This window comes from Phalacrocorax aristotelis, chromosome 2, assembly GCF_949628215.1.
Source record: "Phalacrocorax aristotelis chromosome 2, bGulAri2.1, whole genome shotgun sequence".
NCBI classification, from domain to species: Eukaryota; Metazoa; Chordata; class Aves; order Suliformes; family Phalacrocoracidae; genus Phalacrocorax; species Phalacrocorax aristotelis.
Genome location: NC_134277.1, coordinates 2,956,864 through 2,980,385, shown reverse-complemented (window position 1 = coordinate 2,980,385; position 23,522 = coordinate 2,956,864). Strand labels below are relative to the sequence as shown.

The following is a 23,522-nucleotide window of genomic DNA, read 5'->3' as shown; positions in this document are numbered from 1 at the left end:
GCTGGAGATGTTCGTGCATGCGTCCGCAGCCAGTAGCTGCGGTTGCTCCTCATTTCTGCTGGAAGTTGAGCTGTTGCTGGAGGGGAAGGTGTTGAACTTTCCAAAGCTGCCTCCTCTTTTATTATTATTATTATTTTCCTATTTATTATGTCAACCTTTCAGGAAAGAAATTGAGAAAACACCTTGTTGAAGGAAATAAGTCAAACAGGACTGTTCTGTGCTGTCCTGATAGTGTGGGCAAGGGGAGCCCTATCGTAGTGCAGGGCAAAACCTGCAAATGTTTGTGTGTCCTGTTACTGCTCTACCCAGGGAAAATCTCCCTGGATGTGACTGGTGGGTAATTCCCACACCCCTTCCCAGCAGCTCAGGGGGAGATGACTAGAATCTGAGTGGGAGTATCCAAGGAGCAGGTGGTGGTATTATCTCCCTCCTTTGTGCTAGGTCATATAGTCCATTTTCCTAGTAAAAATCCAGTTCTTATTTCTGGACTGAAGCTAACAGTGCAGCAGGGCCATTTTACAGGCAGCTGGCATGGGTGTCGAGTGCCTTAGTGACTTCCAGAAAGTCCCTCACGCAGCATTGGAGCTGGATCTAGAAACCCAGGGCTTGACGTGCTCAAAGATAAGAGGTTCGCAAAGCGCCCTCCCTTGCTAATTAGTGGGGAAGGAGTAATTCAGAAGCACTGGGGCTTAACTAACACACTGTCACTGACTGCAGTGGAAACAAGGAAAGTCCTTATGAAACCCAAGAGGTCCAGCCAGAGCTGCAAGACATTTAAAAATATCCCTGCATGCCAGAGGAGTCCCTGGGTTAGTGGTGCCTTGGGAAAGCCAAGCACTTTCTCATGCTGACACCTGGAGGCCACAGCTTGTTCCTTCAGATATCCCTGCCCCCGTGGGCAGCCCTCGGCAAGGGGCATTTCAAAGCAGCCTGAAGTTGAGCTGCCTTAACACGCCATCGAGAACCACCCCCCCACCACCTTGTCAGGACCCCGTGTAATAAATGGTAGCTCTGAGGGATGCAAGACTCTGCCTGCTGTCTCATTTTTCCATGTTTTATGCCCCTGCAACATCTCTGCTCTCCACCGATGCTGTAAATCCTTCAGATGTTGTTCCTGCAGCATAACACACTGCCCTGTAAATCTTTCTCCTCCTTTCCAGGAGCCGCTGGTTCCTGGTTCAGCATTGCAGCAAGTGATACCCCAGGGCAAAGGGGCACATGTATCACCCACTAAGACACAGCTATTCAGATATGTCAGTGTGGGCTTGCTTCCTCTCCTTCAGGACCACTGCAGATTTTTGAGGAGAGGAAGGGGGGGGAAAAAAGGGCAAAAAACCCCACACATTTTTCTTAAGAATAGTTTCTCCCTCCGTTTTTACACTTGCTCACCAGAACAGCCTGGCTGCTGGTTTGCAACTTGGGCTGATGCAGCCCGTTTCTTAAAATAACGGGGGATTGTTTAAGGGACTTGTTATCCTCTTTGGATACTTGTGAACAATTTTGGAAATGGCTGAAACTGGATAGCCGCGGATGGCAGGCTGTCGATGCACTGCGGGTTAGAATGCCTGCATTGATTTAAAGCTCATTATCTTGTTACAAAATATCTTGGTGCAATCAAATAGTGCGTGGTGGAGATGGCTTTAAATCTGGCCAGAGCCAAATGTCACATGGACTTGCTTGGAAGCTGCCTGAGCTGCCTGTGGGCAAGATGATACCTGTGCTGATGGGCACTGGGAATTTGTGAGGCTTTTAGTGATGGAGAATAGGAGAAGTAGAGCCGAAGATGATGGGGAGATTGATGGAGGGGGGAGAACCTGGCAAATGAGCCATTCCTCTTGGCTTTCTGTCAAACCTGGTATGCGCTGTGGTTGCATGGTACTGACTTCTGCTGAGATTTCACAACCACTCTGAATTTAGTGCTTCAAACCAGGAGGCCTTCAAGCAGGTTGTAGATCTGGGCTGTCTGCTAAACCGGACCACATCCAGGCTGTTTGCTGTTAATTGCAGCATCCCAGATGAGAATTTCTATGCCCTATTACATCGGGGACTTTAGGTTAGTGTGTTGGTACCTCTTCCTTCCATAGTGCAAGTAGTAGCAGTGGCAAGAGGCCAGTTCCACAATCAGGGAGCATGGAGGCTTGGGAGCATCTGTCTCTAGCAGTGGCATCCCTCTGACAGGCGTGTGGGCAGTCTGACCGAGGATGTAACCTAGAAAAAGCTGAACTAGCCTATGAAAGATGGAAGCTGCTTAGAAGGCATTTTCTACCTAGAGGAGTTCAGTGGTCTGCATACCCATGAGTTTCTGTTGTGTGAATTAAGTAAAGAATTCTCCCACCATTCCCAATGAGAGATTTTACAATGCTGAAGTTATTCCTAGGGTGCCAGAGGATGCGGTCTAACTTTTTCAGGGAGAAAACAAAGGGGGAAAAAACCCAAATTTGGCTTCTCAACCCTGACCACTCTTTACAATGTCCTCAGCGAGTGTGGAGTCAAGCCTTTTTTTATTTTAGCCTTCCTTTCAGTGAGGGAAAGGTTCCTGCTCCTCTTTTCCACATGAGCAGTAGAACGGTTGGAGAATTCCTACCATAACCTAGTTTGAGTCTCCCCCCCTTGGGAGGATCAAACCTTACTCTCCTGGACTGGATTTTCATCATTAAGTGCAGCATTGTGCACCTGGGAGTGCTCTGGGAGGGCAGGCTCTGGGGATGGGCCAGGGTAGTGCCCCATGAGCTTGCTACCATGAACCTCCCAAGGAACAGTTCCAAAAATGACCTGGCAGTGTCTCTGCATGTCCTTGGTTGACACACCAGCTTACAGATATATCCACTACTGTCACCATCCACTTGTGTTATTTCTGAGTGGGGGATTTCTTGAGTCGGATCCAAAGCTGTTCTGGAATTGCATCTCAAATATGCAGTCGTTTACGGCTTCCATAGCCGGAGAATGAGGAGCTATAAATACTGGCATGTTTGCTTTTTATTTCTGGCTTTTATCATTTGGATTGAAATAACGTGTCTCTCTGGGCCTCAGTTTACCTACTGGGGGGAGTGGATGCTGTGGCATCCCTGCAGGTGAACATGGAGGTGTAAAGGGTTGTGCATGAAAGAATTGAGGTCTAAATTGCCTTCTGAGGTGCTGTGTTGGGTGACAGGCTGGCTACTGTGTGCTTCCCAGCCCTCAGGTGCCTTCTGTTAACAATTTTGTTGGTCTGGAGTAGGACCCCAGTGATTTTATTTTTCAGGGGTAGAGGGGAAGAACAAGGAGCACCTATGGTTTCTATCCCAACCATCAGAGTTGGAAGTCTCAGCTGGTTCCTGCTATTTGGTGTCCCTGTGGTAGCAGTATTGCTGTACTATGGTGATGGGACTTCCACAGCCTGTCCAAGTCTTACTCACCTCTTTCTGTTTTCAGGCAGAGACTCTCTGCAGAGTGACAGCCACAGAACTGGCCAGATTTCATTTGCATTCTTGAAGCCTGGCTCATGCCACCTCTAGCCATCATTCCTTGCCCTCCACTGTGTCCTTTCCACCATCAGGATACATACAAAGCTCAGCATGCTTTGACATCACTCCAACTCTTCTCACAATGGGTTTTCCCTGGATTTCCTAATTTTGTTCTCGTTTTAACCCTTGTTCCAGCTGCAGTTAAACCCATCGCCTCCTCTCTCCTGCAGGTTTTAAGGAGACAGCCTTCTTGTACGCCATCTCCTCCGCGGGGCTGACACACGCCATGGCCAAGGCGTGCAGTGCAGGGAGGATGGAGCGTTGCACCTGCGACGAGGCCCCTGACCTGGAGAACCGAGAAGCTTGGCAGTGGGGTGGCTGCGGCGACAACCTGAAATACAGCAACAAGTTCGTCAAGGAGTTCCTGGGGAGGAAGCCCAACAAGGACCTGCGAGCCAGGGTGGACTTCCACAATAACCTCGTGGGCATGAAGGTGCGTTGCAGACTGCTTGGGGTGGGGGGTTCAAGCTGTTGTGCGGATTGTGGGGACAATAAGGTACTGCGCTTGGGTGTGGAAACAGGAGTGTTGGATGCAGAACATGCGGAGTGATCCTTCTGCTGGAGGGGTGAAGCCTCAATTATGGGACTGAGCCCTGTTTTTGTCATGATGCTTCAAGAGTTGTGCAAAACCACTGGAGGGAAACCAGAGGGAAAGAAATCAGGACTGTCCAGGCCTCAAAAATATGAGCTGGGGGGGAAATTGCTGACTTTCCACAGGGAGGAGAGGGTTTTACACTGCAAAGGGATGGGAAGGCAGGTTCTCCAGGCTTATGTGAGGTAGGACAAGGAGGAAGGTATTTACGCTGCTGCAAGACAGGTTGAGGGATGCTTTTTTTACAGCAGTTCAGTAGAGCATGGACAGTGTAGCATCTCCATAGCCAGGCTTCTTTAAAACTGGCTGGACAAGCACCTGATGGGGAAACAGGGTGGACATATTCCCCTCTGACTGACCTCAGTCCTAAAAGTCCCTTCAGACTTATCTTCTGGCAACCTTCCACTCTGTCTAGAGCTGCCGGGATGGCAGCTGGCAGTGCTTGGGTGTGTAGTTGCTCCTTTCTTCTTTTTTTTTCTCTCCCATCCTTACCTTCTCAGCTAGAAGGCTTCTGCTCTTTATTCCAGGTTCCTCCCATGAGGCTTTACCCTCCTGCCTGGGGGCCTCCCTGCCGGACTGATGTAAAGGACAAAGTGTCTGCAATTGCTGGGTCATCCCAGCAAGAGAGGGGAAAGCAAGGGGCTTCCCACCTTCTCCCATAATCTGCTTGGCTGTACCTAGCCTGGCGTTGCTTGAACACGAAAATCCCTCAGACTGGCCAGCACAGGTGCCTAGGATCAGTGTTTCATTGCGCCAACCTCGAAGGGGGACATACTGTAAGGTTATAAATAGCCTCCGAGCCTTGTTATTGTCAGTGTGATTGGATGGAGGGTTGGGGCTGGGATGGGGGACCTGGGTCTCCAGTTTCCCAGGCAAATGCAGCCCAGCCAGTTGTGCATTCTAGGAATCGCCACCCCAGCTCAGTTGTTCCTGTGCGTATGCATAAAATGTCATTCCTCGCAACGGAGTTGGGGCATCAGAGAATGTCACCAGTGAGTGCTGGCCAGCAAAAAGACTCCCCCTCTCCCCACCACCAGATGCTCCTAGACAGCACTGAGATCAGGATTAGAAATATCCTGGATTTAGCTGGTGTCTGGCTTTGGCTGACAGCTTTTCTGCCTCTGGATTAAAAGTCTCAGTGCCTCTGAACTCCTGTTGCAGCTCTTTGGCATGTGAAACAGGCTTTGCAGGGCGATGAAATTTGTTTTAATCCTTGTGGTTGGTTGTTCCCAAGGGCCTGTTCAACTCTTTGGAGCTGGCTGTGCAGCAGATGGGACTAAAAATGCAGAGAGTGGTCCATGGAGGCTGTGAGACTGGAGTCTCACACTGGAGACTGCTGTGAGATGTCCCTGTTCTCCTCCCTTTCCAGAGTCATATAATACAGTCTCATGAAAACCTCAAAGGCTGTGGCTATAGGTGCCATTGACATGTTCCTGTAACTCCAGGAATATCTCCCCTCTGGCAGTAGTGGGGCTAAAAACATTTACCCAAGGGACTAGACCTAAATCACAATGCTCTTCACCCCAGTAGCTGCAGTCAGGATGCCCATGTGGCTGAGACTCTTGGATTTAGGTCCTTATTTGTCATCTCTGCTCGATACTGTCTACGTGACTTTGAGCTAAACAACCTCAATAATGAGTTGGAGGGAGTGAATCTCCCCTTCCTTGTCCTGATCTCACTGTGAGTTAGTTCCCAGGGGAAGGGGAGATGTCAGGGACACTCTTGCATCCTCTGCCTCCACTTTACTTGGCACGGTCAGGCTCTGGTCATTGGCAGTGATTTCTAAGTGCTAGTGTAATATCTGCAGCTAAACAGCTGAGTAACAGTTGTGACGGTTGTCCAGACACTGAGAGCCCTCATGGCAATCCAAGTCAAAGACCTTTGCTGCAGGTCAGTGATCCGGTGTTCCTATTTTTGTCCACCCATGCCATGTCTGTCGAGTCGGTATTGCTGTCTGACAGCTTTCCTTGCCTATTTGCAGCAGCAATTGAAACGACTTCTCTGTTTATGCTTCTAGAAAGATTGTACCTTAGTCTGGTTGAAAGGCAAGCCAAGCAGCCCACCAGATTCACAACATCACCATGAAGCCAGGCAGAGAACAAGCAAACTGCATGTTGAGAAGGAAGGTTTTAGGAGGATGGTGGCTCATGATCAGGAGAACATGTCTGTGTAGTCAGGATACATGGACCTAAACCATTGGCATGATATGGGGCCATTAAGATGATGATGACTGATGTTCGAGTCAGAGGAGGACCCAGGCTGGCTTTGTAATTGCAAGGTCAAAACTTACAAAGCTTGCTTAAGGTTTCAATAATGTGAAACTGATTTGAAGCCTGAGCATTGAACTTTTTGGTGTGGTTGATGGATTGTCTTTGGCATTGCAAACACCTGGATGTAGATTAATATCATGTTCAACCTACTACTTCTCTTCTGGTCTCTCTGCCAGTGCAGTGTTGGAGGATGAGAATTGCTCAGCAGACAGTACTAGGCTCCTTTGCTGAATTTATTGATATTTTCCTTGATAAAGGTAGTGGGTTACACATGAAACTCAGCATGTTGCTTCTACTTGTCTTTCCCCAAAGAAGCTGCCTATCAACTAACTGCTGCCTTATAGATTTTCCAACCCTTGACTAGCAAGAGATGCTAACCTAGTGGCTATGACAATCTGAAACCACTTTGAACTAACCTAGTTTGGTTATTTGGGCAATAACTCATATGTATTGGATCTGATGGGAATCAAAAGCAGTATGGGTGTGCAGATAGCCTTGATCTGTGCCATTTTGAGACTGACAGTTTTTGAACTGGAACACTCATAACTAAGATGCTCTTATGGCCTCTAATGCGTTAAATATCCCTGTGAGTTCCAAAAAGACAATTATGGCCATTTTAAGGAGCTGAGATGTAAACTGAATGCCTTTCCCAAGGTTGTGCAGCAAGCTGATGATGGAGCTGGAGACTGAAGCCAGTTCTCCTGAATTCCAGCTCAGCACCTGCTGGGTTTTTACTCTAACCAAACTGCAGATTTTGTCTGTTACTGAAGCCTTACATGCATGAACTCTGAAACCTTTTTGCTTCTTGCTACAGACTGCTTTGGACTGGGCTGAGAAAGGACAGGAGACTTTCTTTCAGTACTTTGTCTTGCTATGGGAGCTTGCTGCAGTGCCAGCCTATGTTGGTGTACCTACAGTTTATGTATGGATGTGCATGTGTGTGTTTCCCAAGGAGTGGAGGAATATCTGTTAAAGGTATAACACAAGCTTGGTGGTCTTTCACTGATTCTTAATAACATACAATCCTTCCCATCTAATTACTCCCGACCATGGCAAAATGGATAACTAGTCCCTTGAGACTCGGCAAAAAAGGGACCTGTGCTTAACTGACTGATTTGGCAACCAACCCTATACCCTTCTAGTCAACACAGCAGTTTCTCCATGGTGTCACGCTAGTAAATCTGTATATTTCTGTGAGGGTGAAATGATCCCATCCCGCCTAGTTTTAGTGTCTCTTGGTAGACGTTCTCATTTAATTATTATTTTACTTCTGTTTTTCACAACCTTGATGGGCTGACTGTAATTTTGCCACCACCAATGAAATAATCACTGAACATGTTGTGCCCGTGATGGCTCACAAAGTTACATGATATGACCTCAATCGCTAATGAAAGGGCGAGCTTGTCTAGTGTGAGGATGAGGTAATTAGACCAGGACTTCTCCAGCCTCCTCTTTATTGAAAAGTAGGAGCTCTGAATAGACCACTTATTAAAAAAGCAATTTCCCTTCCTTTGCCAAATCTACTCTTGCTCATTCAGCTATTCTTTCAGAGGGGTCTTGGGTGGAGAGGGTGTGTGTTGGGGGGAGATGTGTGTATGTGTCAAGGGGATGGGGGGCGGTGGTGGTGAGAGAAGTCAACTGTATTAAAGCTCTGTTGCCAGCAATGAAGTTTCTTGGCTATATTAAATGAAGCACAGGCAGCCTTGCTAAAGCTCTCTTCTCCTCTATATCCTCCCCCTTTTCCCCCCCTTGTACACACAAGTGCAGCCCTCTTTTGTAACCTATTAATGAAAAGTTGGAATATTAGAGCACTCAATTAGTTCCACTGGGCTTGAGTAAGTGATGTTTTAATTAAATTTGCCCAGTTTCTCAGCAAAGTATCATTAAACATGACTTTCCAACTCCCTCTCTGGAGCGTTGCTAAGTTTCTTAATCCCGGGAGTGCTGACCTCTTCCAGAGGTATGTCTGGTCAAGCATGTCTTACAGATCCAAGGGGCACTATTAAAGGGGGCTGCTGTTACCCAAGAAAAAAAATTGTCATGTTCTCATTCCCTTTTTCCTTTATCCTTCCAGAAGGAGGGATGCAAGCAAGCTTTTACCTTCAGGACCCTGACATCAGGGGTATAACCACAGTCTCCTTGAAAGCCAAGAGTGTTTAGTGCAAAACTATGGGAAGGCAGAAATGGAGAACAAGAAAATTTCTCCCTCTCACCCCTGAAATATCTCTCTTTAGGCAATATCCCCCTTCGAAACTGGTTGCCTTCAATGAGGCTTCCTTAATTTTTTTTCTGCAGTGTCAACCCATATGTTTTGGTCTGTGCAGACTATATATGTATGCACGTTTCTGAAGGATCTTTGTCGTCCTTGTTGCTGTAGGTTTAAATTTCAGGCCCATTCTGAGACTCTTTATGCCTGCATCTGTGAAACCATATGGGATGCCCTGGAGAGGACAGTGGGAGGTGCATGGACTTTTCCTTGGTGTTGACTTGCTTGTTTTGGAAGTCCATGCAAGGAATGGCTTTTCCCCTTAAGCAGTGGTGCTGGCAGGGATCTGTCTCAAGGGCTGAGCATGCCTCCTGTGCTGGAGATGGACTCTCCATATCAGGTAGATGTTTGCCCAGCTATCATCTGTCTGAGGAACTTCACGAGCTATCACATAACATGTTATCAGAGCATACCACCCTCTTCATTTCTGTATCTCCATTTTACAGAGGGGGAAATTGAGACCTAGAAAGATTAAGTGACTTACTAAAGGTCACACACAGGCGTAGCAAAGCAGAGACTTGCACCCTGGTCTCCAGTTGCAGAGAGTGTTTACAGGCACTACCCATCCTGCCTCATACAATTCCTACTAGCAAACGTGATTCCAGTCAAACTCCACAGTATGTCCAACAGGTGAGTTTAAATGCTAATCCCTCTGGTTTTCTGTACCTTCAAAAAGTGTAATAATTGCTCTTTTTGAGACAAATCCATATAAGCTTACTAATATAGTTTGTGCAGGAAAAAAGAGACATAATGCATCCTTTAGGGAGTTTCTTTAGGGGAGTGTTTGCAGTGACAAATCTAGCATCGCACTCTTACTGAGGTACAAATCAAAGCTAGCAAATAGCAGCCTCTCTGAGACTAGCTCTTGACTTTGTATGTACGGATCAGTTTGCAGGGCCACCGCTAGTATTAATTGCTCCAGGTTATGACAGGTAGGAATGCATAAGCATGCTCTCTGGATTTTCCCCTTCTTTCAGGCTGAGACTGGCTCAGCCAAATTCTTTCTAAGGCCTGGAAATCAACACTCTGGAAAAAATTGCTTGCTGTGTCCCATAAGTAATTGCAGTTAGTTGTTTATGTGAAGCTTGCTTGGTGTGTGAAGCACATTAGGAACACTGAAGGGGAAAAATACTTTTTAAGTTCTTAATTTAAAGTAGGCTTATGTTTTTCTGTGTTTAAGTGTTTGTATTTTAATGCCTAATTCACTAAAATACGAGTGGTCGTATTTTTAAAGAAGGAAGGGTAGTGGAAAGGGAAAACTTCTGAAAAACAGTTTGAAAACAGGCTCAAAAGTGTCTTTTTAACAAGATAGAAGAAACAAGGGAAGGGAAAAGAAAAGAAAACGTAACAATCTTAAATTTTTATAATTCAACCAATGGTAATGGCCAGCATTAAGGGACAAGCCTGGTCTTCTAGTCATTTGGGCACTGAAGAAACGGGGACTGTGGCTGCTGTCCAAACAAACATTAATACTTGAGCTGAGAGAATAACTAAGCGTATTCAAATCGAAGGAGGTTATGTCTATAGAGGATGGAAGAGACCTGATTTGTAAAGAAGCATCCCAAAGCCCTTTCTGAAGTAAGATGAGGGCAAGCTTTTTCCTGGATGAGCTGGCTCTAAGGAGGTTCATCTGCTCCCTCCTCTCCCCCAAACCATAGCGAATGGTTTGAAGCCTTGGAGCCGCAGACCAGCCATGACGATAGCAGAGCTATAACTGAGGAATTCCCACGGCTGTGCGTCCGCTTCGGACTGCTGCTGCCCAGACAAGAGTTGTCTGAAAACCACCGCCAGAGCCCCGTGACCCAGCTGGGAATGAATGGGAATCTGTCCTCAGCGTTTCAGCTAAAACACTGAGAAATTGTGTGTTGCAGCATGTCTGAGACTGATCATTACGGGGGCACTTAGTCTGAGCTTCGTAGCAAACCATTGTTGTGAGGAAGGATTACATGTTGCATAGCAATGCTCTGCTGTGATCCCTTTTCCCTATGGCTCTTGTAAAGCCATTTAGGCAGGCGGTCCTGCAGTGATATCTAATTTCATCTTAGCAGCAAGCACCAATAAAGACGCTTCAGTCTTGCTCTATCATAATTGTTTTCCTCATTGTGCTTTTGTCAGTATTTGATATTCTCACGACGAGATCAATGGGAGTTTGTGTTCCTAAGTCAAACTAATTTGCTCAAAGAGCTTTATTTTCCTCCCAAATAGCTCTCCTGTTTGTGAGACTACTTGACCAGGTGGTTGTTCAGGGGAGAGTGGGAGGACATAATTTCAACATGTGATGCTATTGATGATCCACAGATTGCTCAACTTTGCTTTCATGGTAGAAGCTCTCTACAGCATAGAACATGAAAAGGATTCAAATGCACACTTTTGTTACTGGGTTACTATGATGTTTATAAGTTTGTGGATTTAGCCCACGGGGAGCACGAGAAGTCTTGTGCTTTGGATTTAAGCTAATATATTTTGCTTCACATCTGTAACAAGATAGAAGCATTTGTGTGGTGACTTACCATGCTGTAGATGAAATGTGATTATTAAACAAGCAGTGAGGCTGTGCCCGTTCAAGAGAAGTTCAGGTCTGTATAGGATGGAGTCAGATCAGGCTCTGAACTGTGATGTGCCTTGAAAAGAAAACAGGAGCTACCTATGACTCTTGAAGTTAAAAGCTCATGTTAAAGTCTTATTCTACTATGTGTAACCTAGACTTTTTTCTGTAATAAAAGCTAAGTTATTCTATCCTGGAAGTCCCTGCAGGTTTGAAAGCATGATCTAGACATTTACCCATTTGTCCCAGGGCCTAGCCAGGAAAGGTTTCTCCAACACTGCTCCAAGCAACCTGCTGACTTGGATAAGTCTTCCTCTGCTTCCTGGAGGAATGAGGTTGGTGTAGGTGTCTCTGACAGGAGCCTGCAACAAGAGGAGGAAGGTCTTTGTGGAACCTGGGGAACGAGACAGGAAACAGAAGGGCTTTGCCAAGATTCATTTTGGCTCGTGGGTGGTTAGGGGCCTGTAGGCAGCAGTTCTCCATCACACGTCACCTTGAGTAGCTGCATTGTGACTGACAGCAGCAGGGGAGGCTGGCTGGGGAAGAAATTTTGCTAGGATTTTTACTATAGCTGCCTAATAACATTCTTGAGCCCTTCCTGGCTGTTCAAGGAGAAGGTTTATGGGGTGGTTGGGATGCACCACACTTGCACAGTGGCCATATGAAAATCCACATGCTGGATTTCATGAACTTGTGCATTCATGAGTACGTGGACAATGGAAAGCTTTTATACTTTGGTCCACTGGTGCATGACATTTAAGCTGTCCTAGTCACTGATTATCAAGGAGCTAGAAGTGGGTCAGGAGAAAAACAGACTGGGATTCATTAGGGGCTTTGTTCATCACTGTTTAAACACTGACAAGGAGAGTAGGATTCATCTACCTAAATATATGCATTAGTACCTTTTGAGAGACTGTTATGCCTCTGGAGGGGCAACTGGTGATGAAGTGCAAAGTTTCACGGTGCCTTAAATGATACTAGATGCTAATATTTAGGCACCTGAATTTGTCCTAGAGGGTGGGATTCTACTCACAGTTTAAGATAACTAAATCGAGGTCCCTCTGTGTGAATCGGGTCCCTAGGCTCCTGTTAGAGAGTGGAGAAGTGGTCAGCACGGTTGGTGGAGCCTGGAGAGCCGTTCAGCTGAGCATGTGCAGGTGTCTGCTTTACTGTAGGATCCCCTGCCTGCTTTGGTTCCACTGTTGGCTGGGAGTTTAGAGGTGTTTCTCAAATGTAGATATTTAAACTCAAATGTCTGCCTCAGGGAGGTCAACCCTGGCTGGATGGAGTGATTCAGGTGCCTAAACCTACATGCCTATTCCTGACTGAAGGTTTGCTGCCATCTGCTAGCTGCCAATCCATCAAGGTCTGGGTGTGTTGTGCCGTATCTACCAGCTCTGTGTGGATGCCTCGAATATCCTGCACCTGCAATGTCTGCTCTCCCACTGAGCCCCGTGTCTAGATTGCCTTCCTGCATTTCATGACCATGCCTTGTTCAACCAGCTCTAAATCCAGCCAAGCCTGTGCACAGGGACATGTCTACCAGCCGAGCCAATTCCTGTTGGTTTCTTGCTTTCCCATCTCCTGTACAATAGTTGTTGTCTCCTTTACCAGGTGGAGCAGATGCAAATGGGTTGGGGGAGGTGGAAGGGTTGAGAAAAGCCTGAACTGATGAATGACTGCAGTGTGTAGCACTTCTGCAAGTATCTCAGCAATTTTGCCCAGTTCGTTGATGGTCTGGGCGTGAAATCAGGTATGGGAGCTTTGTTTCACATGAACTCAGCTCTCACTTCTGGACAACCAGTGAAATGTGACTTTACATGAGGGACAGAATGGGCAAGGTTTTTTTTGTTGGTGTTGAAATGTGTTCTGTATGCTCTTGTCTAACATTGTGGGATTTCTTGCAGAGTTGGCTAGACGCTTTGGCATGCAAAGCGTAACAGCCCCTAACCAAGCCGGCCCAGCTGAGTACTAAAAGCAGTAACACATCTCCCTCTGTAACCCGTCACTTGTTTGAATGCTACTGTGTATTATTGGATTGCATTTGAAAAGGTCTTGGCTGTCGCAGGAATGAAGTGTGACCATTGGCTGGGCTTTGCTGAAGGCCGTATTATGCAGAGTGTCTTTCTAAAAATGTCTCTGTAATATCAGGATTGGGCCAGACCCCAATTCTGAGTCCATGACCTATTGCACATTTGCACATGGTGCTCAGTAGGACTCATGCAGCCAAATAATTAAGAACCGGATGGTCAGGAAATGGACTGGAGCCAGTCCTCTGTTGTCATGAGGCCATAATGTTGGCAGATGCCATAATGGGCAGAAGGGGGAGATTTCATTTTAATTTTTCAGATGCTGTAGATGCTCAAAGGAAGGGCATTTCAGTAGTACCTTGTCAGGAGGCAGCTCTATAAAACAGGCTCTGTTCTAACTTGCTATTTTAAGGGGTGGTTATACTTTACCCATTTAATGTCAAAATGTATCCTATTTTGGGGGGGTGGGGGGGGGAAAGGAGAACTAGATCTATAAATACATATTTATAATCTGTGGACAAAATGCAGGTTATCTGTGACTGTCCAAATAACTTGTCCGCTCTCATGTTGCCCATGGAGGATTCCCAAGCGTAAACCTACCTCTGGAGAGGGTGGGCAAGAACATTCAGATGCCATTTATAAGGAGATGAATATCCTTTTGTGCCATGAAGCATCTTTATTGCTGTCTGATTTGAAAAGGACAGGATCCTTTGTTTAGCATCAGTCAGTTTATGGGTATGGGGTCCTTTACAGCACCTGGGGGACTCTTAGCACCTTTGTGTCTCTCTAAGATGAATTGACTGTCTCATTGCTTTCTTCTCTTCCCCTCCTGATACTGCTTCTCCTTCCCATGCTGCTTTTGCTGTTGAAAATAACCTTCTCTTTCTGTTCCCTCCATCTCGTATGTGACCACTGTGGCTCCACTGGCTCTGCTCTTCCTTCTGTATTTATGCGTTGTGGAGGTCTGAAGAGCTATTCCCATGCAAGCTATCCTCAGGCAAGATCTGAACACCTTCCTATATGGAGACTGACTTTATTTTGCCTTGTGAATAACTTTATCAGACAGTAAATGTATGTGTTTTCTTGAAGTTATTTCCATCGTTTAGGGATCTGTGAGATGAACCTAATTTCTCATTACAAAACCCACTACAAGTGTTTACCTATTAAAATAAAGGATTTGAAACTGAGCTTTGCCATTGATATTGCAGGCAAGAGGCATAAGGAGGCACAAAGTTTAATGTGAGAGTCGTGGTGTGGAGGGGACATAATGCACTTCAGTTTCCTAAGGTTTAAACATCTTCCTTTTCTTTTTCACCTTGAGTTTGAAGACCTAGGTCGCAAGTGCTCTGCTTTTTTTGTGTGGAGAGAATAAATATACGTTTCCATTCTAGTTGGGAGCACCTTAAGAAGGTTCTATCAAAACATTATAGGACTTATGCAAGCCTGGGACTCTAACCTTGCGGCGTGGTCTTTCCTGGACAGTGGCTTCTGTAGCCAACATTTGGGCGCAGCAGCCTCTGAATGCCCGTGGGATGCCGTTTATCCCTACACAGTGCTTAGCTAAGTGGTTTTTCCATCTCTGGGTCAGGCTTTTTGTAAACACTTGTGGCCTTGCTCACTGTCTTGCCTGGTCAGATCTCAAGATCTACTCACCCTGAGGTGCTGCTGTCATCAAGGCAGCAGTTGAGGTTCCTCATCCTGATATGGGGCAGCTCCTGCTTGCTCATGATGGGGCAGATGGGGCAGCTTATAGTACAGGGAGCCTGTTCCCATGGCCAGAACCGAAAATTTTAAGTCCTTTTATCTCCCTGCAGAGTGTCTGCCCCACATCCTTTCTCTGGTTTATAACCAAAGACTGCTCCCCTAGACCTCCCTGCAGCCACCAGGCCTGTCATAGTCCTCAGGGGTCACTGCCTGATGGGCTGAACCCACTGGGATGGACACTTCTCACTGCAGCATCAACCCAGATGTCATGTTTTTCCCTTTGAAACAATGTGCGAGAAGCTAGATTCCCTTTCCAAGCTGCCTACAGCTGGTACCACAGGCAGAGTAAATCCTGGGGGCTGCATTAAAGCACCTGGAATTACTGAACCCTTTACACAGGGGTCTGTTTTCCATTTCTTCACATCTTAATTTTTCAGAGAAAGGAAGGGCACAGAGGAGACTGAAGCAGCCTTGGGCTTTACCCTGTATGAAAACATGCTTCATTAAACATGTATTTGGCCAGCAAGCAATGGCACTCTTTGTTTTTAACAGCACATGCAGGCTTCATTGCTAGCAGAAAAAAATTGGCAGGTACTTTTGGACATGCTGCCACACTCCAGAGCAGGATCCTGAATGCAGGCCGGAGAGGCAGAAGCTACCTAGATGCTTTTGGAGCTGACGTTTTTGGTGGTGGTGATTCAGGCTGTTGTTCTTGAGGACTCATATATAACTTCAGCTACACAAAGTTTTTTTCTCAGTCACAACGTGAACTGGGTAGGATGCTATACCTAGTCGCTGCTGGTGGAAACGGCACAGCTTAACCGTGTTTCCCCTGAGCCTGTGCCGCTAATTGGGAGCGGTGTGAGTTTAATGAGGTATCCTGTGTATGGCGGTGTGGAGGAGGTTCCTACTGTCCACGCTCATGTTCTGGAGCATGTGCCACCCCACCTGTCTGTGTGTTACAGCAGCTCTCTCTCCCTCTTCTCTCCACTAAACCAACTCCTTCAACTTTTGTTACATCTTGTCTCTGGGTTCTTAAAGTAGATAAATAGGCCTTAAAATACGTATTAATCTTAGTTGCATCACAGCTTCAGAACTGTTGTCTATCTAGATGAGTGCCAGCACCAGATAGCCTTTGTACGCCTTACTAGTGTCATTAGCTAGTCAACAAAGCAATATTCCAGCAGGTAAACGTCATATTCCTGGAAACTGGGACCCTTCTAAAATGTGTTTCCTGTGTCGTGTGTTTTCTGTCCTCTTCCAACAGACAGTTTTTGTGTTGTCATCAACTTTGTGTTCCAGGATTCTTTTCTAGAAAATAGGGTGTTTTTTTGCTCTGTCTTGATTTCTTCCCCCGTAACTGATTTTCTTTTGGGGCCCTGTGTGTCTGCAGGTCATTAAAGCTGGAGTAGAGACAACCTGTAAATGCCATGGTGTATCTGGATCCTGTACTGTCCGAACGTGCTGGAGGCAGCTCTCTCCGTTCCATGAAATAGGGAAGCAGCTGAAGCAAAAGTATGAGACATCGCTCAAAGTGGGCAGCACTACCAACGAGGCCACTGGGGAAGGAGACATCTCTCCACCCAAGAAGTCCATCCCTGGTCACAGTGATCAAATCCCAAGGACTACGGATCTTGTCTACATTGACGATTCCCCGAGCTTCTGTATGATGAGTAGATACTCGCCTGGGACTTCGGGAAGGAAATGTTACAAAGACAAGAACTGTGACAGCATCTGCTGCGGGCGAGGGCACAATACGCAGAGCCGGGTGGTCACCCGTCCGTGCCAGTGCCAGGTCCGTTGGTGCTGCTATGTGGAATGCAAGCAATGCACCCAGAGAGAAGAGGTTTACACCTGCAAAGACTGATGCGTCTTCTGCTCGATGGCAACCCTTGGTGACGGGTGATGGCGATCTATGAGAACTACATATGGAGACAAACAGGGTTTGATTGACCTTCTGGGATCTGAAAGCTATGTTGAGACATAAGCACTTTGTAGGGTACAGGTGACCCAGCTGTGTTGCTGTTTTGTTTTTGGTTTTGTTTTGTTTTGTTTTCCTGTAGACTGAATTTTAATGAGGTCCAACCATGTGGAAATAAGTGCCTGTCACACTGGGGTTAGACACCAGTTGACCTTCACCTTAGTCATCCACGCAGTTTGACAGATCATTCATCCTTGGAACATCTTGATTGTTTCACCAATCCTCCATGAGCTCCTGGGCTAATATATTCTCTTTGGCATAAGTAACCTGTACTACTTTATTCCTGAAGCTTACCCAACTGCTTAGAGAGCTAAGCAGATAAAGATCTTTCTGCTTTGGAAGTGATGGTATGGGAAGCAGTCATTCATTTCCCCTTCTAAAACTGGAGACAGGTGTGTAGGGTGAGCAGGAACAGCCCTGATGGTTCCTCTAGTGGAGTTTCTGCACATCGAGCAAACAAGGCTCTGACAGAGAGGCCCACAGGGAGGGTAAGCTTTTAAACGACTGCTCCATATCCACATGCTTTGATCACCAAATACAGCTCAAAAAATGTTGGGTCCACCATGTTGCAGACAGAAATATATCTGAGAAAGAGGTTGGGAAGACAGTAGAAAATCTGACGTGCCTGTCCCCTTCAGTCCAATCACACGTTCTTTTTTTAAAACAATTGCTTCAAGTGCAGTTTCTTTAGCACTATTGCTGTCTTAATTTTTTTTAAACAAACCACTAGATACTTTTATTTTCAATTTGTGCATGATTTCTTTTTCTCTCCTCTTCCCACCTCTTGTTGATTGAATTTACCCTGTGGTAACTGCTTCAGAAATCTGAACTGGAACTTCCTAACCTTATGCCAGCTGAATTTGGACATGTGTTTCTGAGTAGGACAAGAGAAATTCCAGTGCATCTTGGAACGCAGTGTTGTCTTGCATTGTATAGCAGCCATTTTGGACTGGATCAGACCTCTGGAGGAGTTGACTTTTCTTTTACTAGGTCATCATTCCATTTACTCTAAACCATGGCAGTGGTACATGACACAAGCTGTATGTAAACCCTATGACCTTAAGATTTTTTTTTAACCACTAGATTGAGAACTGTATTTTAAAAATACAACTGCTAAATGGTAACCAGCTATTGATTCGGAACAAGCAATCAATGAAGAGACAAACTATCAAGTGTCCAGAGAAACCAGAAGTTGACTGCAGTGGTAGATTGCTCTGATGCTGTGAAGTAGATGACAACCTTCAGCATTTTGATTTTTCTTTGAAGAGGATACTTACAGTCCAGGTCTTGATGTGGCAATACCCTTCAGTCATATAAAAGTGGATTGGAAGCAGCCAGTGAATGCCTCAACGAAGCTTTCTAAAGAAACACTGGAAAGCGGAGGGCATTTTATTTTACTTTTGGTAGCAATTTTTGATTTGTCCAGTGGTAGCAATTTTCACTAATTTTATATACGATCTAGCTCTCAAAAGAGGAAAGCTGGCTGGAGTTTTTCAAGCAGTAGTAGATATTAGCCAAGCAAAAAGAGAGCATTTTTCCTAGATGGACCATTATTTTCAAGGTGTTTTTTCTTAATATTTTTTCTTTAAGCTTTTTTAATTTCTCCCCCCGAAATAGTAGCCACTAATATTTAAGCTCTTCATGTGCATCTACTGGGAGGAGAAAAGATTTTTTCTTTTTTTTCTTGGTAATAAATACATGCAGTCCAGCTTGGCTCATTGGCATTAAATCTTGAGGTGAGGGTATGGGGAGAGACAGGATGTTACTCTTAACATCGCTATGGTCCTGCAACGTGAAGCATGGTGTCTCTTTTTTTGATGTTTTCTTATTTGCTGTACGATTCTGGAGGTTGGGGTAGTGCTGGAACAGGAGGGATCCACACATGGTGTTTGTCCCTTCCCCCACGGCAAACGCGCGGTGGTGCGTTCAACGCAGAGAGTTTGCAGGAAGGTCTTGTGGCTTCTGGGACGTGCACCGCTTTGAAAGTGACCCACGAGCAGTTTATCTAATGGTTTAAAAAAATAAACTGACTAGAAACCTATTATTCAGTGCGTGCATGTGTGTGTATATATATACACGCATGCTGACACATAAATATATATATAAATATTGAATGAACATTTATTTATTGTAAAGCCCTTCAGAAGGACCCTCTTATGGTTTCAATGTGGTATTATGTTAAATTCTCTTTCTCCCTCTGTCTCTCTCTCACACGTTATGTGCAAACTCACTGTTACATTTTTGTGTGTGTGCTAGAATAGCTCTTCCCCTCCAAAGTAAGGCTGGATCCAAACCTGCTCAAAACAGGAGGATTTTTGGTCTGAATTACTATTTCTGGTCCCATTCTTTTTTAAAAAAATATTTGTTCTTGAAGAATGGGCCACAATTTATGTGCATTATTATTATTAATATTATTATTGTTATATTTAAACCATGGGCCTAATTTTCCTTCTTTTCACTGGTGTCTCTGTCTCCGTTGACCTCGCTGGAGTAACTCCACATTGCACTGGTGTGAGAGGAGAATGAGTCCCTAGATGCAGAAGAGAGGGCAGTGTTGGCATCGATACCATTGCAGAGCAAACGCCTGGGTCGGATGGGATAGGGTAGCCTGGCGTGTTTGGTAGTGAGGGGGGGGAGAGAGATGGGTGGGCAATAAGGCAGACTGTCAAAGCTTGACTAGAAGAAAGACGCAAAGAGTGAATGAACTACTGAGTGAAAGAGCTCTTCTGTGTATTATAACTCACGCACTGAAGCCTGGATGCTTTCTGTAAGTATTTAAAAAAAGAAAAAAAAAAACACAAAAAACAAATTGTATTTATGTTAATGTGGATATATTACTTGCCTGTTATATATTGTAAATAGCAAGGTTTATTCTCCTGTGGTTAAAAAAAATTATAAATAACTAAATAGTAGCGAGGCACATGTGTTAAATGTATAGGCAGTGTATAAAATATACTAACACTCTGAAATCAGGAGAACTTGTCTTCTTGGCCTTTTGACCTAGGGTGGTAAAACATATGTGGGTTATTTTTCTTCTTCCCCCACCACATTGTGTGTGTTTTGGGTGGGGTGTTGTTTAGTTCCAGCGTTTTCCAATGTTTGCCTTATCTTTGAAGAAAGAATGGGGGGAAAAGCCTCGTTTTGGAAAAATCCAGTGGAGATCGAGTAGGATGAAACAAGAGAAGATGTCAAACCCTCTCAAACCCCTCTCAAGTGCTTGACCTGGGTTTTCAGCCGGGGATAGATGTGTGCTGGAATCGAATTAACCCATGGAACAGCACCTTCTGCTTGTGCTACTCCATATATGACTTCAGAAAACCCTGGAGAAGAGACCCTGAAGTCCTCTATAAAACATTTGGTAATGTCCTGCAAAACCCTTTTCGTTCCAGCTGTATGAAACTGGATATTTCCAGAGAGGCTAATTCTACCACCACACCATGGGATCTCCAGTGCAATTCAATGAAATTGCTCATTTTTGTAAAACTACTATGAGTGGATTTGGGTCCCTGAATCTTTCATGGTGTCATTTCATATTAAAAAAAAAAAAAGTGCAAAGCAACTTTTCCCCTTTTACTTACCCCCAGAGAAACAGGTTTTTGCAGCAGATGTAACTGGAGAAGGATGGATGGGTGTAGGGGAGGTCTCTGGTTTCTGATCCCCTTTCACCCCCTGTCCCCCCCAAAAGTGTCAAAGTGTTGGTTCTCCTAAGCTGATCCAGCAAGACTTGCGAGATCAGTTTTGGGGTGGGGGGGGGTGCAACCATTATTTATATAACTTTTTTATTAATTTTTTTAAAAGAGAAGTTAGCTGATGGAAGAATATTTTTATTGAATAGTGCATTTAGTTATGTCAGAAATATAAAAAATATATATAATATTTTTGTAAACAAGGCAAACTGAAAATGTTTGCTGTTTTATATTAGAATTTTCTATTAAAAGAAATAAAAACCCACACAAATAATTGTTGCACCCGTCATCTGTTTTTTAACAAGCTTCTATTCTGTGTGACTGACTCATATATGCCGGATGTGGAGACATGCAAAACAAGTCCTAAACATTACATTCTCATTGTCTTCCAGCTCTCAAAAGACTCCAGTTGGTGAAACAAGCAGTGTTTAATCCAAGGGGCTTTTTTTTTTTTTCATTTGTTTGATTCCTGACACTAAAAATGACGTATGAAGAATCAGTAGCTTGTACTTAAAATACAAAAACTTACCCCAAAACCTCAGGCTTACCCTTTATATTTGTGCATCCTGGTCTTGAGATGGCTCTGGATGGAGAAAATCTGAAACCTATTTCTAATAACTAGATATTTGCCATTGATATCAGTTGACTTGGGAAGGACGACTCTTAAAAAGCTTGTTGGGGAAAAAGAAAGTAATCCAAGTACATGGGAAGGTTAAATGAAGAGGACCAAATTCCAAGCTTGATCCTAACACAGGCAATTTTTATTTATTTGAATGGGGCAATGTAAAACCGGGGAGCTGGGAACTTGGTCTACTGTGGTTCAGGAAGCCCATCGTTCACCTTTGGAAGCAGGGGGTGAGTTATGGACCATCTGTTTTCAAAAGAGCTTTTGGGATTGCTGGTTTGGAGACTTGATCGGGGCGAAATAATTTCTGAGGGTTTTTTGTTGTCGGCCAGCTCGTACACATCTGCCTTCTTTCAGCCCAGGTCTTAAATTTCTTTGTTAATTGTTTTTCAGCTGCCCTATTTTAGCCAACACATGAGGAGAAGTTAGGTTGGTTTGGCCGTAGTAGGGTTGGATGAGAACCCAGATGAAGGGACAGATTTCTCAAGGGTACTTTCATGGAGTAGATGCTGCTTAAAGTAATTTTCTGGTGGATTATAGTGCCTGTGAAAAATTCCTTAGTTGATGTTGCAGTAAAATTAGGTCTGTTCTATACTCAATAAAACAGGTGCAGCAAAGCTCTTCATTCCTGGTTTATTCAGCTCTGTGCACATCTGTTGGGTTGAGTCTGGCTTCCGTGGTCAGCTCATCCTGGCTGTCGGTTTTCAGGGCGCTAACTAGGTGATGACTTCTGGAAAGCAACATTTTCCCGCAAGAGAAATAGTGCCTTTTATGATCATTACTGCCTGTGTAACTTGAAGGAGGCTCATTATGGGACAGGATCAGGCCTGTTGAAATCTGGTCATTGCTAGAGCAGTTAAGCTTGGGGCCATGGATGTTACCATAGAATAGCTTTTAGATCTATTTTTCACTGATGAGCATTGGATCTGACCAAGCTATCTATACGTTCCAGGAAACACAATAGTTCTGAATCATAACAAAAAAGGGGATCTCTATTATTTGTGAGTGGGGAGGAAAAGCAAATGGATATTGCAAGCACAGCTTAATTCTGGCATCACGGTAGGCTTCCTGTAACTACATTTCTTCAGGGGCAGGGAGTGAGCAGGGTGTAAATTAAGACCTTAAAATATTCAGACACATAAAATTCAGCAGGCTATCGGGGGATGTGTCTGAATAACATATTTTTCTCAGTAGTTGCTGAAAGTTTTCAGAAATGGGCAAAACCCTTACCAGCAGCATTGGGCCAGGTGACCCAAAGGGATGGGAGGTTCCTCCCTCACCCACACCTCTCTTTCACCACAGGGTTCCTCAGGAAAGTTGGGAGAGATGCTGACACACTTGGTGTAGTGGGGCTTTTGCAATGGGCCTGGAGTCATCCCCCCTTAGATAAGGAGCCTGCAATCAGTGTAGGCACCTCTAGAAGCTGTTTTGGCCCATGTGAAGGTGCCAGTTTCTCCCTGACGACAATAGAAGGGGATAAAGTTATGGACACCCAGGTTAATAGATGTGGGGATGAATTCAGGACTAATCAAAGTATGGGCAGATAACCCTGCCAGCTCCCCTTGGGCATGGACCCATCTGAAACAACGATCATCAAACTAGCACAGGAATTTTCCCTTGTTCCAACCCACCCCAGTCTCTAACAACGCCCTTTGAAGCCTGAATGTAAAGTCTAGGATTTGTTTTGCACCCTTGGGATGGCATTTCCTTTTAAAGGGAGGTGGGAATACTAACATGAAGGATTAATATTTTTCTTTTGTTTTCGTTTTTTTTGTTTTCCAATGTCTTATGGGAGCCTAAGTTATTTTTCTCTACCTCATATGTACAGCTTGTAGGTATAAATCTGATTCTGAGTGACTGTTGAGAATGTATTTAAGTTATTTAACATCTTTGTATAACAAAAAAAAGCCAGAACAAATGAAACAATAAATGTATTTTAAATTATACTTGAAGCGTGCTCCTCTTTTTCACATCTGCTGAAAAAGGTCTATGTTCAGTTGTTGCAGGAGCCCATGTGTCTGCCTCGGCACTACTCCTGACCTCCACTCAGCCTGCACCTGTGGCTAATGTAAGCCTCGAAAGGCTGTTAAGCCTAGTAGGGTGGCAAGTGTGGTGCCTAGAGGAGTAGGATGGTGTATTTCCAACCTGAGGTCACAGTATGCTTTGGGAGAGGTGAAAAGATTCCCATTAATTGGTTGAGTGGTAGAAATCCTAATCTATTTGGTCCCATTGTTGCCTTCCCCCTTTGAAAGCCCCCAGGCCTTCAGGGGAAAGGATGCTCACAACCTTCATAGGAGAAAGTGGTGTTCTCCTTTTCTTT

The 23,522-nt window shown here is 44.9% G+C and overlaps 1 protein-coding gene across 2 annotated transcripts in view; it reads left to right on the top strand.

The window, feature by feature from the left end:
• Positions 1 to 23,148, top strand: part of WNT9A (Wnt family member 9A) — a 59,458-nt gene extending 36,310 nt beyond the window's left edge. For both annotated transcript variants that reach the window (XM_075082149.1, XM_075082150.1), the window contains exons 3-4: positions 3,674 to 3,936; positions 16,304 to 23,148. In XM_075082149.1, coding sequence (XP_074938250.1) covers positions 3,674 to 3,936; positions 16,304 to 16,777 — 737 coding nt within the window. In that variant the 3' untranslated portion in view covers positions 16,778 to 23,148. The remainder of the gene's footprint in view (positions 1 to 3,673; positions 3,937 to 16,303) is intronic.
• The last annotated feature ends 374 nt before the right edge of the window (positions 23,149 to 23,522 follow it).